This window comes from Macaca thibetana, chromosome 1, assembly GCF_024542745.1.
Source record: "Macaca thibetana thibetana isolate TM-01 chromosome 1, ASM2454274v1, whole genome shotgun sequence".
NCBI classification, from domain to species: Eukaryota; Metazoa; Chordata; class Mammalia; order Primates; family Cercopithecidae; genus Macaca; species Macaca thibetana.
The window spans coordinates 14,741,177-14,756,152 of record NC_065578.1 but is presented as its reverse complement, the minus strand read 5'-3'; the positions used below and the strand labels follow the sequence as shown (position 1 = coordinate 14,756,152).

Here is a 14,976-nt window from a genome sequence, read left to right as displayed (position 1 = left end):
AGTATAATTGTAAATAGAACTGCTAATAACCAACATAAAATATTTCTTAAAGTAATGACAGTAAACAAAGCATTTAGATTAAGAAAAAAGGTGCAAGGCAAGCTGATACAAATGCGAAGGCCACAAAACACAAAGCTGAAGTTAGCAGAAGCCAAGAGACTAAATCATAAATTAGCAAAAATCTACATTAAGGGTCCCTCGAAAGGCCAGGAATTGTGGCTAACTCCTGTAATTTTTTTGGTTGTTGTTGTTTTTATTTTTTGAGACGGAGTCTCGCTCTATCACCCGGGCTGGAGCGAAGTAGCGCGATCTCAGCCCACTGCAACCTCAACCTCCCAGATTCAAACGATTCTCCTGCCTCAGCCTCCTGAGTAGCTGGGATTACAGGCATGTGCCACCACGCCCGGCTAATTTTTTCGTATTTTTAGTAGAGACGGGGTTTCACCATATTGGCCAGGCTGGTCTCGAACTCCTGATCTTGTGATCCACCCACCTCAGCTTCCCAGAGTGCTGGGATTACAGGCGTGAGCCACAGCGCCCAGCCCACTCTTGTAATTTCAGCACTCTGGAAGTGGAAAATTACAAGAAAATTGCTGGGAACGGAAAGGACTCTGAAAAGGTGCTTACTAATACTGTTATTTACAGTATAACTGCTGAGAAGGAAATCAGCTTCTATCCTTATGACTTACTTTTTAGTACAATAATAATTTTTTAAAACTTTGGGAAATATACAAATATTTCTAATATTTGACTTAACTAGTGACTTTTATCCTTACTCCACAAAAAAGTATTTGGGCCAGGCGCACTGGCTCACGCCTGTAATCCCAGCTACTTGGGAGGCCGAGGCAGGCGGATCATGAGGTCAGGAGTTTGAGACCAGCCTGGCCAATATACTGAAACCCCGTCTCTACTAAAAATACAAAAATTAGCCAGGTGTGGTGGCACGTGCCTGTAGTCCCAGCTACTTGGGAGGCTGAGGTGGGAGAATCGCTTGAACCCGGGAGGTAGAATGCAGTGAGCCGAGACCACACCATTGCACTCCAGCCTGGGTGACAGAGTGAGACTCCATCTCAAAAAAAAAAAAAAAAAAAATCACTCAGCCTGACCAATGTGATGAAATCCCATCTCTACCAAAAAAAAAAGTTTTTTTTTTAATTAGCTGGACATGGTGGCACACAACTGTAGTTCAAGCTACTTGGGAGGCTGAGGTGGCAGAATCAACTGAACCAGGAGGCAGAGGTTGCAGTGAGCCAAGATCATGCCACTGCTCTCCAGCCTGGGCCACAGAGTAAGACTCTGTCTCAAAAAAAAAAGAAAAAAAACTCCGGGTGCGGTGGCTCACTCCTGTAATCCTGGCACTTTGGGAGGCCAAGGCAGGTAGATGACAAGGTCAAGGGTGATCAAGACCATCCTAGCCAACATGGTGAAACCCCGTTTCTACTAAAATACAAAAAAATTAGCCAGGTGTGGTGGTAAGTGCCTGTAGTCCCAGCTACTCAGGAGGAAGAGGCAGAGGAATCGCTTGAACCCGGGAGGTGGAGGTTGCAGTAAGCCGAGATCCTGCTACCGCACTCCAGCCTGGAGACAGAGCAAGACTCCATCTCAAAAAAAAAAAAAAAGTCACTAATGGCCGGACTTACACACCTGTAATGGTCACACTTGTAATCCCAGCACTTTGGGAGGCTGAGGCGGGAGGATCTCCTGAGCCCAGGAGTTTGAGACCATCCTGGGCAATACAGTGGGACCTTATTTCTACAAAAAAAAAATTAGCTGAAGCTACTTGGGAGGCTGAGATGAGAGGGTCATTTGATGAGCCTGGGAGGTTAAGGCTGCAGTGAGCTGGGATTATACCACTCCACTCCAACCTGGGTAACAGAACAAGACTGTCTTAAAAAGAAAAACAGTCACTGAAGTCTATGCCTTAAGATGTTAACTAGGCCGGGCATAGTGGCTCACGCCTGTAATCCCAGCACTTTGGGAGGCTGAGGCTGGCGGATCACGAGGTCAGGAGATCAAGACCATCCTGGCTAATGTGGTGAAACCACATCTCTACTAAAAATACAAAAAATTAGCCGGGTGTGTTGGCGGGCGCCTGTAGTCCCAGCTACTCAGGAGGCTGAGGCAGGAGAATGAAGTGCACCCAGGAGGCGCTTGCAGTGAGCCAAGATCACGCCACTGCACTCCAGCCTGGGGGACAGAGCGAAACTCTGCTTCAAAAAACAACAAAAAAAAGATGTTAACTGATCATTCTTTACACTTATTAAATACCTGAGCCTCTCCAGTCAACATTTTAATCTTCTGAATTATAGTATCTCTAGAACAAAAAGCTTTCTCCAGAAGTAAGTATTTTTAGGAAGAGTCCTCTTGAAAATCATTTTTAAAACAAATTTCAAATCAATTCAATATACAGTAAATAAAATGTCACAACTCTTTGAGACACAAAGCTGTGATGAAAGTTCCTTTTCTATATCTACTTTTAGAATGACAAAGCAAACAGGCTGAAAGGGAATGATCTGTGTCAAAAAAAAAAAAAAAAACCCACTGTGGAAAAGGGTTACTTCTTAAGAAAAATAGAGGTAGAAGAGACCAAAAAAGAAAAAAGAGTGCATATCTTATATCTTTATAAAGCACAGATTAGTATAACAGAGTATAACAGAGCACAGTCATTTTTTTAAAATTAACTGTGGTGCACACTCATAATCCCAAGTACATTGCTTGAGTTCAGAAGTTTGAGATCAGCCTGGGCAACATAGTGAAATCTCATCCCTACCAAAAATACAAACATTAGTTGAGCATTGTGGCGTGCACCTGTAGTCCCAGCTACTTGGGAGGCTGAGATGGGAGGATCATCTCAGAAGGTAATGGCTGCATTAGGCCATGATCACACCACTGTACTCCAGCCTGGGTGACAGAGACAGACCCTGTCTCAAAAAAAAAAAGAACTATAAATAGAGTGCAGTGGCACATACCTGTAATCCTATATACTTGGGAGGTTGAGGTGGAAGTATTGCTTGAAGCCAAAAGTTGGAGGCTGCAGTGAGCTATGATCTCACCTGTGTATAGCCACTGCACTGCAGCCCAGGTGACATTGTCAGACTCCATCTCTTAATTAAAAAAAAAAAAAAAAAAAACTAAAAAAGAAAACTGACCGCAATATAATTTAAAACTATTTGAAACTTCACAAATACTAATTAAGGAGAGATATGTTTGATTGAAGAACATAGCTGGTTAGCAGAAGGATTCATTTCAAAGTAACTGATACACCAATGTCGCATATAATAGCTATACACTATTTTGAAACATTAAGTTTTTTGTTTGTTTGTTTTTTCAAACAGGGTTTTGCTCTATTGCCCAGGGTAGAGCACAGCAGTGTAATATCGGCTCACTGCAGCCTCTGCCTCATGGGCCCAAGTGATCCTCCCACCTCAGCCTCCTGAACAGCTGGGACTACTGCACCACCATGACCGGCCCCTTTTTTTTTTTTTTTTTTTTTTTTTTTTTTAAAAAAAAGCCTGGGTTTCACCATGTTGCCCAGGCTGGTCTGGAACTCCTAAACTCAAGTGATCCACCTGCCTCGGCCTTCCAAAGTGCTGGAATACAGGCGAGAGCCACTGCACCTGGCCAAGCTCTTTTAAAATTCAACTGATCATCCAAATATAGTCATGCATCACTTAAGAACAGGGATACGTTCTGAGAAATGCATCTTTAGGTGACTTCATCATTGTGAAAACAACACAGGGCGTACTTACGCAAACCTCGATGGTAGAGCCTACTATATATCTAAGCTATGGTTTGGGTGGTAGTGTTGTATCAATTCTGATTTCCTAACTCGGAGGACTACAGGGTGGCAATACAGGAAAGTGTCCTTGTTTCAGGGAGGTACACACTAGAGAATTTAGAGTAGAAGGACATCATACCATAAAGACAACAGAGGGTAATGGAGCAAACGTGACAAAATGTTAACTGGGGAATTTGGGAGAAGGGGATGTGGGAGTTCTAGTCTCATCCTGAACTTTTTTTTTTTTTTTTTTTTTGCTGGGCCCAATGACTCATGCCTGTAATCACAGCACTTTGGTAGGACAAGGTAGGAGGATCACTTGAACCCAGGAGTTCAAGAACAGTCTAGGCAACATAGTGAAGCCTTGTCTCTTTTTTTTGAGACGGAGTCTTGCTCTGTCGCCAGGCTGGAGTACAGTGGCACGATCTTGGCTCACTGCAACCTCCAACTCCCAGGTTCAAGTGATTCTCTTGCTTCAGCCTCCCAAGTAGCTGGGATTACAGGCACGTGCCACCACGCCCAGCTAATTTTTTTTTTTTTTTTTTTTTTGAGACGGAGTCTTGCTCTGTCGCCCAGGCTGGAGTGCAGTGGCGCGATCTTGGCTCACTGCAAGCTCCGCCTCCCGGGTTCACACCATTCTCCTGCCTCAGCCTCCCGAGCAGCTGGGACTACAGGCACCTGCCACCGTGCCCGGCTAATTTTTTGTAGTTTTAGTAGAGACGTGGTTTCACTGTGGTCTCGATCTCCTGACCTTGTGATCCGCCCACCTCGGCCTCCCAAAGTGCTGGGATTACAGGCGTGAGCCACCGCGCCCGGCCTCCCAGCTAATTTTTGTACTTTTAGTAGACACGGGATTTCACTATGTTGGCCACGATGGTCTTGATCTCCTGACCTCATGATCCACCCACCTTGGCCTCCCAAAGTGCTGGGATTACAGGTGTGAGCCACCGGACCTTGTCTCTAGAACAAATTTTTTTAATTAGCTGGACACTGGCTCATGCCTATAGTCTCAGATACTGAGAAGGCTAAGGTGAAAGGATACCTTGAGCCCAGGAGGTCGAGGCTGCAGTGAACCATAATTATGCCATTACACGCCAACCTAGTAGAAAAAAAAATTTTTATGGAAAAAAAAAAAAAATATAGGGGCCAGGCATGGTGGCTCATGCCTGTAATACCAACACTTTGGGAGGCTGAGGTGGGCAGTCGCTTGAGGTCAGGAGTTCAAGACCAGCCTGGCTAACATGGTGAAACCCCATCTCTACTAAAATTACAAAAATTAGCTGGGTGTGGTGGCGTAGGCCTGTAGTCCCAGCTATTCGGTAGGCTGAGGTAGAAGGATCACTTGAACTCGGGAGATGGAGGTTGCAGTGAGCTGAGATCATGCCACTGCACTTCAGCCTGGGCAACAGAACGAGACTCGGTCTCAAAAAGGCTTGGTGCAGTGGCTCGCACCTGTAATCCCAGCACTTTGAGAGGCCGAGGCAGATAGATCACTTGCGCCCAGGAGTTTGAGACCAGCCTGGGCAACAGAGTGAGACCTTGTCTCTACAGAAAATACAAAAATTAGCCAAGTGTGGTGGTACGCGCCTGTAGTCCTAGCTACTTGGAAAGCTAAAGTGGGAGGATCTCTTGAGCCCGGGAGGTCGAAAGGACAGTGAGCAGTGATCACACCACTGCACTCCAGCATGGGTGACAAAGTGAGATCCTGTCTCAAGAAAAAAAAAAAATACAGGAAGGAGAAAAGTAGATAGGCCATAGATGATGGTTGTTGGAGATGAACTATAGGTACCTGGGATTCACTGACTATTGTGTCCACTTTTGTTTATGTTCAAAATTCCTGAAATAGAATTTTTAAGATATATGACACAAATTGATCATATAGTAATATATATGCTTCTTTACTAACACACCAAATAAAAGTATCTAGGCCAGGCGCGGTGGCTGATGACTGTAATCCCAGCACACTGGAAGGTCGAGGCAGGCGGATCACCTAAGATCAGGAGTTCAAGACCAGCCTGGCCAACATGGTGAAACCCCGTCTCTACTAAAAATACAAAAATTAGCTGGGCATGGTGGTGGGCGCCTGTAATCCCAGTTACTTGGGAGACTGAGGCAGGAGAATTGCTTGAACCTGGGAGGCAGAGACTGCAGTGAGCCAAGATCATGCCACAGCACTCCAGCCTGGGCAACACAGCAAGACTCTGTCTCAAAAAAAAAAAAAAGTATCTGGCAGCAGGTCTAACAGCTACTGTAATTTCCAAGTTGTGACGACTATAATGAAGTATTTGCAAAAACTGTAATACAAAATATGAAAATACATATGATTTGTATTGGTGACGAAAATCACAACTACTACCTATTAGTTTTCTCTATATTATAGTTGAAGGAAATATTAGATCCCAGTAAAAAGTTACTAAAAATAAAGATGCATTTTCCCATCCAAGTTTAGTACTTCCTCCTGAATTCTGATCGACGTGGTCTTCATTAAAGATTCTAACATCCGGCTGGGCGCGGTGGCTCACACCTGTAATCTCAGCACTTTGGGAGGCCGAGGCGTGTGGATCATGAGGTCAGGAGATGGAGACCATCCTGGCTAACGTGGTGAAACCCCATCTCTACTAAAAATACAAAAAATTAGCTGGACGTGGCGGCGGGTGCCTGTAGTCCCAGTTACCCGGGAGACTGAGGCAGAAGAATGGCGTGAACCCAGGCGGCGGAGCTTGCAGTGAGCTGAGATCACACCACTGCACTCCAGCCTGGGCAACAGAGAAAGATTCTGTCTCAAAAAAAAAAAAAAAAAAGATTCTGGCCGGGCGCAGTGGCTCAAGCCTGTAATCCCAGCACTTTGGGAGGCCGAGACGGGTGGATCACGAGGTCAGGAGATCGAGACCATCCTGGCGAACACGGTGAAACCCCGTCTCTACTAAAAAATACAAAAAACTAGCCAGGCGAGATGGCGGGCGCCTGTAGTCCCAGTTACTTGGGAGGCTGAGGCAGGAGAATGGCGTAAACCCAGGAGGCGGAGCTTGCAGTGAGCTGAGATCCAGCCACTGCACTCCAGCCCGGGCGACAGAGCGAGACTCCGTCTCAAAAAAAAAAAAAAAAAAAAAAAAAAAAAAAAAGATTCTAACATCCTTTTCATATAATAAAGTAATAAATTGTTCTTTTATCTTTTAATCCAAGGAGACTTTTAAATAATCTTGAATGCAAATGAGCCTTCACTGCAAACAGCAAATACATATATGTGTGTGTGTGTGTGTATATATATATCTATATAATATATTTTGTTTTTTTCTTGAAACAGAGTCTTGCTCTGTCACCCAGGCTGGAGTGCAATGGCATGCTCTCAGCTCACCACAACCTCCACCTCCTGGGTTCAAGCGATTCTCCTGCCTCGGCCTCCCAAGTAGCTGGGATTATAGGCGCTCGCCACTATGCCAGGCTAATTTTTTGTATTTTTAGTAGAGACAGGGTTTCACCATGTTGGTCAGGCTCGTCTTGAACTCCTGACCTCGTGATCCACCCACCTCAGCCTCCCAAAGCGCTTCGCTGGGATTACAGGCAGGAGCCACCATGCCCGACTGCAAATAGCATAATTTAAAAAACTTAATGGTTCAGACAAAATACTTCTACTACCCACCAATTTGATTGGTAAAAGACAAATCGCTACATGTTAAATGTAGTTTTGTAAACTACAAAATGTTTTTGAGTTCATAAGAACTCAAAGGAAAAAATATGTGTAAAAAAAAATCACTTTTAGTCAAACAGTTTTAAGAATCAAAGAAACTATGAACGTATTATATGTAAAAGTACATATGCTATGTGTAACGTAATGGGAATATAACAAAGTCAATACAATGTATAATTAGAGAAATCTTCATATCATCTGGCAATGTTCCCTAGTGACCCAAACAGCATATAATACAAAGACACCCACATACAACCCGTGCATTTAAGGCTGGACTAAAAATCTAGCACCAGGGACACAGGATAAGAAATAGTGTTTCTCGTTTGAATTTTCCCACAAATATTCCTTAATTCTAAGGATTGGAGCAGTTCCTTAAACTATATAATACAAATCTTTAAATATGCTAGAGTTCATTTCATTTCTATACTCAAAATGAAATCATAATTAAATCCAAGAATTCACTAAATTTAAGTTAGGATTTTACAGAGCCATTCCACTATGGTTTTTTTAGATGCTTGTAATCTTCAACTTGGCAGACAGGGATACATGTAGGGAGAACAATCTGAATACTGAGATACTTTAAAATTGTATCAAAAAAATCTTCACTCACTGAAAAGCATATTTCCACACACTAAAAACCAGCAAGATATCACACAAAAATTACATGGTTTATAATAAAATGATTACCATTCTAATTGGTTTCCACAGAGAGGTACACTATTTTCATTCAAAATATGTGTAGCTGTAAGGCACGTAAAAATAATAAGTTTAAAAAATTTTTAAATCAAATAGTAAAGATTTAACTACAGATAAACATACTCTATTTAGTCTCCTTGTTCAGCAAGCTAATATATGTGTTTCAAGGGGCTGAACAGCACTTATTTCAAATCATCCAATAACACAATTCAGGAGCCCAATTTAATGAATATATACACCAAGGTATTTTCAGCCTACATTATTTACTCTAAATACTGTGGACAGTTAACTACAGCTCAAACTAACACTAAAAATGTTTTAAAAATAAAAGCAAGCAGGCCGGGCATGGTGGTTTGCACCTGTAATCCCAGCACTTTGGGAGGCAGAGGCAGGCAGATCACTTGAGGTCAGGAGTTCGAGACCAGCCTGGCCAACTGGGTGAAACCCCGACTCTAATAAAAACACAAAAATTAGCCCAGGCGCAGTGGCTCATGCTTGTAATACCAGCACTTTGGGAGGCCAAGGAGGGCAAATCACGAGATCAGGAGTGAGAACAGTCTGGCCAACATAGTAAAACCCCGTCTCTACTAAAAATACAAAAATTAGCCGGGTGTGGTGGCAAGCACCTATAATCCCAGCTACTAGAGAAGCTAAGGCAGGAGAATCACTTGAACTGGGAGGGCAGAGGTTGCAGTGAGCTGAGACCATGCCATTGAACTCCAGCCTGGGCGACAGAGCAAGATTCTATCTCAAAAAAATGAATAAAAATAAAAATAAAAAAATAATGAAAATAAAAATAAAAGCAAAGGCTGGGCAAGCTGGCTCATGCCTGTAATTTACCCAGCACTCTGGGAGGTCAAGGTGGGAGGATCACTTGAGCCCAGGAGTTCAAGACCAGGGCTGGGCAACATAGGGAGACCTTCCATCCCTACAAAGTATTAGTCAGGTGTGGTGGCACATGCCTGTGGTCCTAGCTACTTTGGAGGCTGAGGTGGAAGGATCACTTGAGCCTGGGAGGTCAAGGCTGCATTGAGCCACGATCCATCTTGGGTGACTCTATCTCAGTCAGTCAGTCAATTAATAAAAGCAAAGAAATATATAGTCTCCGACTGGATATGCTGGTTCTCATGGAATAGTTGAAATTTTTTTTTAATTCCAGTAAAACTTCAAACTAGGGGGAAAGGGAAACTTGAAAGACTATTTGGGAAAACCTCCTACATAAATTTTCCCAAAGGATTAGTGTTCACAGGATTTAAAATGTCCCATAAATCAAGCCTGAAACCTCTTCATAAGCATATCACACAATACAATCCCAGCAATCACGAGTCTACAACAAAGGTAGTTAGAAAAAGGTGCCCTCTACACAAGCGAAACACTATCATTCTTCCTGGCACTGAGCCCTGTATTTTCCTCCAATCTGCCAGGGGCATTCCTTTTGGAAAATAAAATCCATTTTGCTATTTTTTATTATTTTGTATAATCTGTATAATTTTTCTGTATTATTCTGTATTGCTTTATATAATTATTCTGTGTAATTTTTAATGTTGCTTCAGGATAACTGAAAATTTTGTTTTATTTTTAAAATGTGCAAAAGCCTATCATGAAAATAGATATTGAAAATCAGAATATTCAAAACCAGAGGTGGTTTCACATACGGGATGGGGATGGTATGGGTGGTATGGCCATAGACAAGAAGTGGTTTCATAGAAACCTTCTGGTCTCAAATGAAGAAGCGATGTAACAATGATACAGGTTACAGTGAGTCAAATGTGTTTAAATCTAAAAATATCCCTAGTAGTCAGGACAAGGAAATTCAATATTTTATATTGTGTCCCAGAGGTAAAGATATCTGAATATACATAAAATGTAGTAACTATTCCATCTATTTAACTCAGGAAAGCCACTGTGATCAAACATTTAAAATCAGCAAAAACAAATTACATTTTTAAATGGGTCTCATTCTCCGCTCCCCAACCCCCAAGACGGAGTCTTGCTCTATCGCCCAGGCTAGAGTGCAGTGGCACAATCTCAGCTCACTGAAACCTCCATCTCCCAGGTTCAAGTGATTCCCCTGCCTCAGCCACCCAAGTAGCCGGGACTACAGGCGCACACTACCATGCCGGGCTAATTTTTTGTATTTCAGTAGAGACCGGGTTTTCCATGTTCACCAGACTGGTCTTGAACTCTCGACTTCATGATTCGCCCACCTCGGCCTCCCAAAGTGCTGGGATAACAGGCGTGAGCCACCGCGCCCAGCCTCTAAAACAGTATTTTTACACGAGGGGCTACCTCACTTCACCTCTGCATAATCTTTAACCTAGTCTCTGAAACTGGAGATGGATGGGAAAAACATAAATTCGCAACATACTTAAAATCTGAAAAGATAAAGATTTTAAATATTTTAAGGGTTTATTCATTTGCTCATTCCAATTCAAGGAGTCGCCTTTGCACACACCTCTCCCTCTCATAACTAAAAGACAGGAATCAATTGTTGTATAACTCCTCCCTTCCCCCTTCAACCCAGCTAACGTACAAAGGAAAGGGCTTTCTCTATTGTGCCCCTGTAATGAATCTTTGTTAACTAAAACCCGATTCAGAAATAGTTCTCATTTAATTTTTTTAAATCAGCAAACTGAAAACTGTAAAAATAACAACAGATCTATTATTATTGCAAGAAAAGAAAAGCCAATTTTTGTAAACGTTCTGATTATGTTTTAAGGATTTGGTCTTTCTTTGGCACTGGGGGGGAGCCAAATCACCATCCTCCTCTCAATCTACCGTTCATTTAAAAACAAACAAAACAACTAATCAGAATGTAAATTTAAAAATAAATTTAAAAATTTTTTAAAGAATTGACTGACCTCTTTTTTCTGTTAAAACGTCTCTAAGCTGTCCCCAAAGCTGTCTGGTTTAATCTTTTTGTAAAATCCAAACACTTACTACAAAAGCCTAATCACTGTTAAGAGAACATTCATCTTGAAAACGTTTTACATAATGTATTCCCAGTGTACACCTCTTAATCCTGTAAAACAGTTATTAATGTAATCAGCTGGGGAAAAGGGTAAAAGTAGGCACTTAAAGTTCAGTTTTAATATAGGTATTGCATGGTTTTTCTCATTCTGATTTCTACAAGACACCGGAAGTGAATACTATTTCATTTTCTTGCAGAGACATCATTCTGGTACAACTACTTTTTTATTCTTTTCACTTATTCAGATTTCATTTTTACTCCCAGTAGCAATCACACATTTTACAAAATATATCCCACAATAGGGATAAAAAGCCTTGAGTTCCTCCAAACAAGGTCCATTTAGCTCCACGGCTGGATCAGCAGGAACATTTCTTGTACATGCAGAAAGATAAACAAGAAACCAGAAATAGACATTACCTGGATGTTGGGGGATGAGGGGAGGAAGTGTGGGAACTGGGAATCCCAGGGTCAGAGGTGGAGATTTTTCTCTGTATACCTTTCACGTGCTTTGAACCCATAAAAATGTACTGTCTATTTAAAGAACTAGATTTGTTTAAAAATGAAAAAAAAAAAAAAGACCTTTAAAATAAAAGAATTCCAGGGACACATGATCTGCTTAGTTTTAAAATAATCTGCTTTTATCAGTAGCATCTGCTTTTACTCTGCAATAGGTAAGATACTCCTTTGAATGCAGTCGTGAGCAAAGTGCCAGCTAAGCCGTTTTTAATACAGTAATGTTCTTCCAGACTGCCGCTTTCCAAGGCAGCTCGAATCCTCCGCCCCTCCTCCCTCTGTGCATTCTGAGATCGGCTCTGCCGATTCCCACATAAAGTGGGTCCTGGCCGCCATTTTAGAAAGTCATTCACACAAGCCAGACCGCAGCACCGTCCACTAAGAACCCTTCCAAAGCTGCCTGGGACGATTTCTTCTTTCTTCTCTGCCCCCTCATCTTGCAGAGGGGCCAAACTCCCCACCATAGGCATGCAATGTCTCTGGAATCTGCATAATGAGAAATGACACGTCTGGGCACATAACACTGAGGAGCGAGCGAATGCTGCAATGCACGTGCTTGCACATCGGTGCATACGAATTTCCCAGGCAGAGACCTACAGAGAAAGTCCGCAGGGGATTAAAGTGAGCACATCTAAGTGGTTTTTCCACTCCAATAATCTGCACCTAAATGATTTTTCCATCAAAACACTGACGATACTGAGGGAGCAGGCAGGAGGTGGGAGGCGGGTAAGGGGTGGAGCAGCGCCAGGAAGAGAAAGTTCCCATCTGCTTCCCAATCCAGCCTGTGGTCTCCCCTTCATCCTAGGGCACAGAGGTGAATTTTTGCTCCCTGCCTCCCCCCGCCCCCGCCTGGTTTCTCAGGCACAACGTAGTAAACACCGGGAGAGTCCCTGGAAGCGCGCACCTCCCCCAGGCCTGCGGAGGACAGCTCCAGCAGGTTATGAATGGCCCCACGATTCCCGGCTCCTTTTCACACGCGGACACGCGCAGACGCGCGCTCCAGCGGCGAGGGTTTAATGCCCCAGTAACAGCAACCACCAACACAATCAATGATCCTCCATTTAAAAGACAGGAGGCTCCGCCGCCGCTGCTTCCATTTCCTTATCCAAGCGGCTCAAGGCGAGCGACGCAATCTATTTTTCCCAGGGTGACTCATTAATGAGGACGCTCCATAATTTCCTTCACTCACTACATAGTAAGGGAAATTAAAAGCCAAACTTGAAACCTTCCAGGGTCTTAAATATCGGAATAAACTGTCATTTTCGAATACAATCACAGATTTGCTATGGTCCCTCTGAATTTGCACCAAGTACAAGCCAATCGTCATTTTAATAAGTGTTTTATGCGGAGGCCTATCCGTTACGGTACACAAGCATTTCACAAAGAAAACGCGCTACATGCTACTCAATAAGATGTATCAAGGACAACATTTATACTTATAATTCACAAAAATATTCAGGGGAGGTTTTTTGTTTTTTTGTTTTTTTTAAGCTACATCTTCTCATCGTAAAAGGTTTGGAATGTTTTACGGTTTGATTCGGGAATTCAGGGGTGGGGGGCACCAGGGTCTTAGGGCGGCCGGGGAGTGCGACCCGAAGCTACGGGCGCCGGGGCGGGCAACCTCCTGTCAGAGTCCGCGGTCTCCTCCGCCGGAGACCAAGGAGCCCAAACGGGCGCACCAACTTATTTCACACCACTCTCCACTGAGCCTCGCAAAAACGAGAAACGTTTGCCATTCCCAGTGAGTTTCAAGGGTGCAAATCCTCCGGAGAGGTCCTAGGTGGTCTCTCCGGGTCCGTGACGCGCCCACAGTACCTACTGCGACTTCTGTTTTCGCACCGCCTTTCCCTTCGCACGGAACCCTCCCGAAGTCAGACATTGCCGAGCGCCCGCAGAGCGGCTCGGAGTGGCGGCGCCGGACCGGGCTGTCGGGCGGGCTCGGGTCCCGGCTGCTCCGGGCCGGGCACAGCGCGCAAGGACGCGACCCCGCCGCCCAGCGCGGCTCCCACCGGCTCCCGGGCCGACGCGAGGGCAGCCCCGGGGCGCCGGCTGCGTGGAGGCCGAGCCTCGGCCACCTCCCTCGTCAGGGACGCGGCCGCCGGGGCCCCGCGGGCTCTTGGAAGGCGGCGCGGCTCGACCGCCCGCACCGCCGACACCCGAGGCCCAACGCCGCGACGCGGGTCGAGCGGCTGACGAGGTCCACAGAGCCCGTGGGTCCGGGCCGGGGTCCTCCTCACCAGCTCCGCGCTCCGGGAGGGGCCGGCAACGGGCCGGGCCGAGAAGCGGCGCCCGAGGAGCAAGCGCGGCCGCGGGCCTCGTGTCACTCACCGTTTGAAATGCTCGATGATCTTCTCTTCCCGCACGTTCTCGGGTAAGTTGCCCACCCAGAGGTGCCTGGTTTCCCGGACCATGCTGGGCGGCGTGCCGGCGACCGCCGCTGCTGGCTCCCCCTCGCCGGCTTCGTACGAGACCGTCAGCGCCGGGAGGCGGGTGCCGGGGCGGCGGCGGCGGCGGCTGCGGCGGTGGCGTCGGCAGCGGCGGCGGCTCCTCCGGCTCCCCCTCGTGCAGAGACCATCCCTCTCCCCCAGGTTCTGACTCTCGGGCCTCGCAGCTCCGCTCTGCCGCCACCACACACCCGAAGCCGACCCTCGCGCTCCGGCGGCGCATGCGCCCGGGCAGCGGCGGGCGGGGGAGCGGAAGGAGGGGCGAGCGGGACACTGGCGGCAGCGACTACGACGGAGCTGGCGCTGTGGCAGCCGGACGCTTCCCACCGGCGCGCGCGGCACGCCTACCGCCGCCGCACCGCCTCCCCCTAGCCGCGGGCGCGCGCTCGTCCTCCCGCCCGCCTTGGCGGAGACGCTGAGTTCCTCCCAGCTGGCGCGCAGGCGCGCCGGCCGGGCGACGAAGTGCGGAACGCCTGGCGGGGAAGGAACGCTAGCGCCCTCGGCCCCATGCGCAGGCGCGCAGCTGCTAGTGGAGTCCCGCCGCCTGGCGGGCTCTACGTCGGGTTCCCGCGCCGGGCAAGGGGCGGCTGGGGAGGCAGGGGCGGTCTTTAGCTCCTCCAGCGGTAACCCCAGGCCCTGGCCTGGTGGAAGATATGAAGAGAAATGCAATTGGTTTCCACAGGGCTACGCGTCAAAGCGGCTGCCAAGGCCTGTCCCCTAGAAGCCAGACCCCTTCGTCCTCCGCTCACCCGGCGGCCAGCTCCCGGCGTTTCCGGGCACTTGGATCCCTGCCTGCTTGGGAAAGCGATCATTAAAAGGGTGCCCTTTTCACTGCCCTGCTGAACAGCGACGGCTTCGGAAACGCATCCCATCCAAGAGTCACTGA

The 14,976-nt window shown here is 46.2% G+C and overlaps 2 protein-coding genes across 2 annotated transcripts in view; both read right to left on the bottom strand.

Annotated features, from left to right (window-relative positions):
• SPEN (spen family transcriptional repressor) overlaps nt 1-14,348 on the bottom strand; it is a 98,048-nt gene extending 83,700 nt beyond the window's left edge. Inside the window, exon 1 of the mRNA XM_050789575.1 lies at nt 13,975-14,348. Within this exon, the coding sequence (XP_050645532.1) occupies nt 13,975-14,057 (83 nt within the window). The 5' untranslated portion in view covers nt 14,058-14,348. The remainder of the gene's footprint in view (nt 1-13,974) is intronic.
• The window catches only part of SRARP (steroid receptor associated and regulated protein), a 165,151-nt gene extending 150,687 nt beyond the window's left edge, over nt 1-14,464 (bottom strand). Inside the window, exon 1 of the mRNA XM_050789694.1 lies at nt 14,455-14,464. The gene's annotated coding sequence lies outside the window, so the exon portion shown is untranslated. The remainder of the gene's footprint in view (nt 1-14,454) is intronic.
• Between the last annotated feature and the right edge of the window lie 512 nt (nt 14,465-14,976).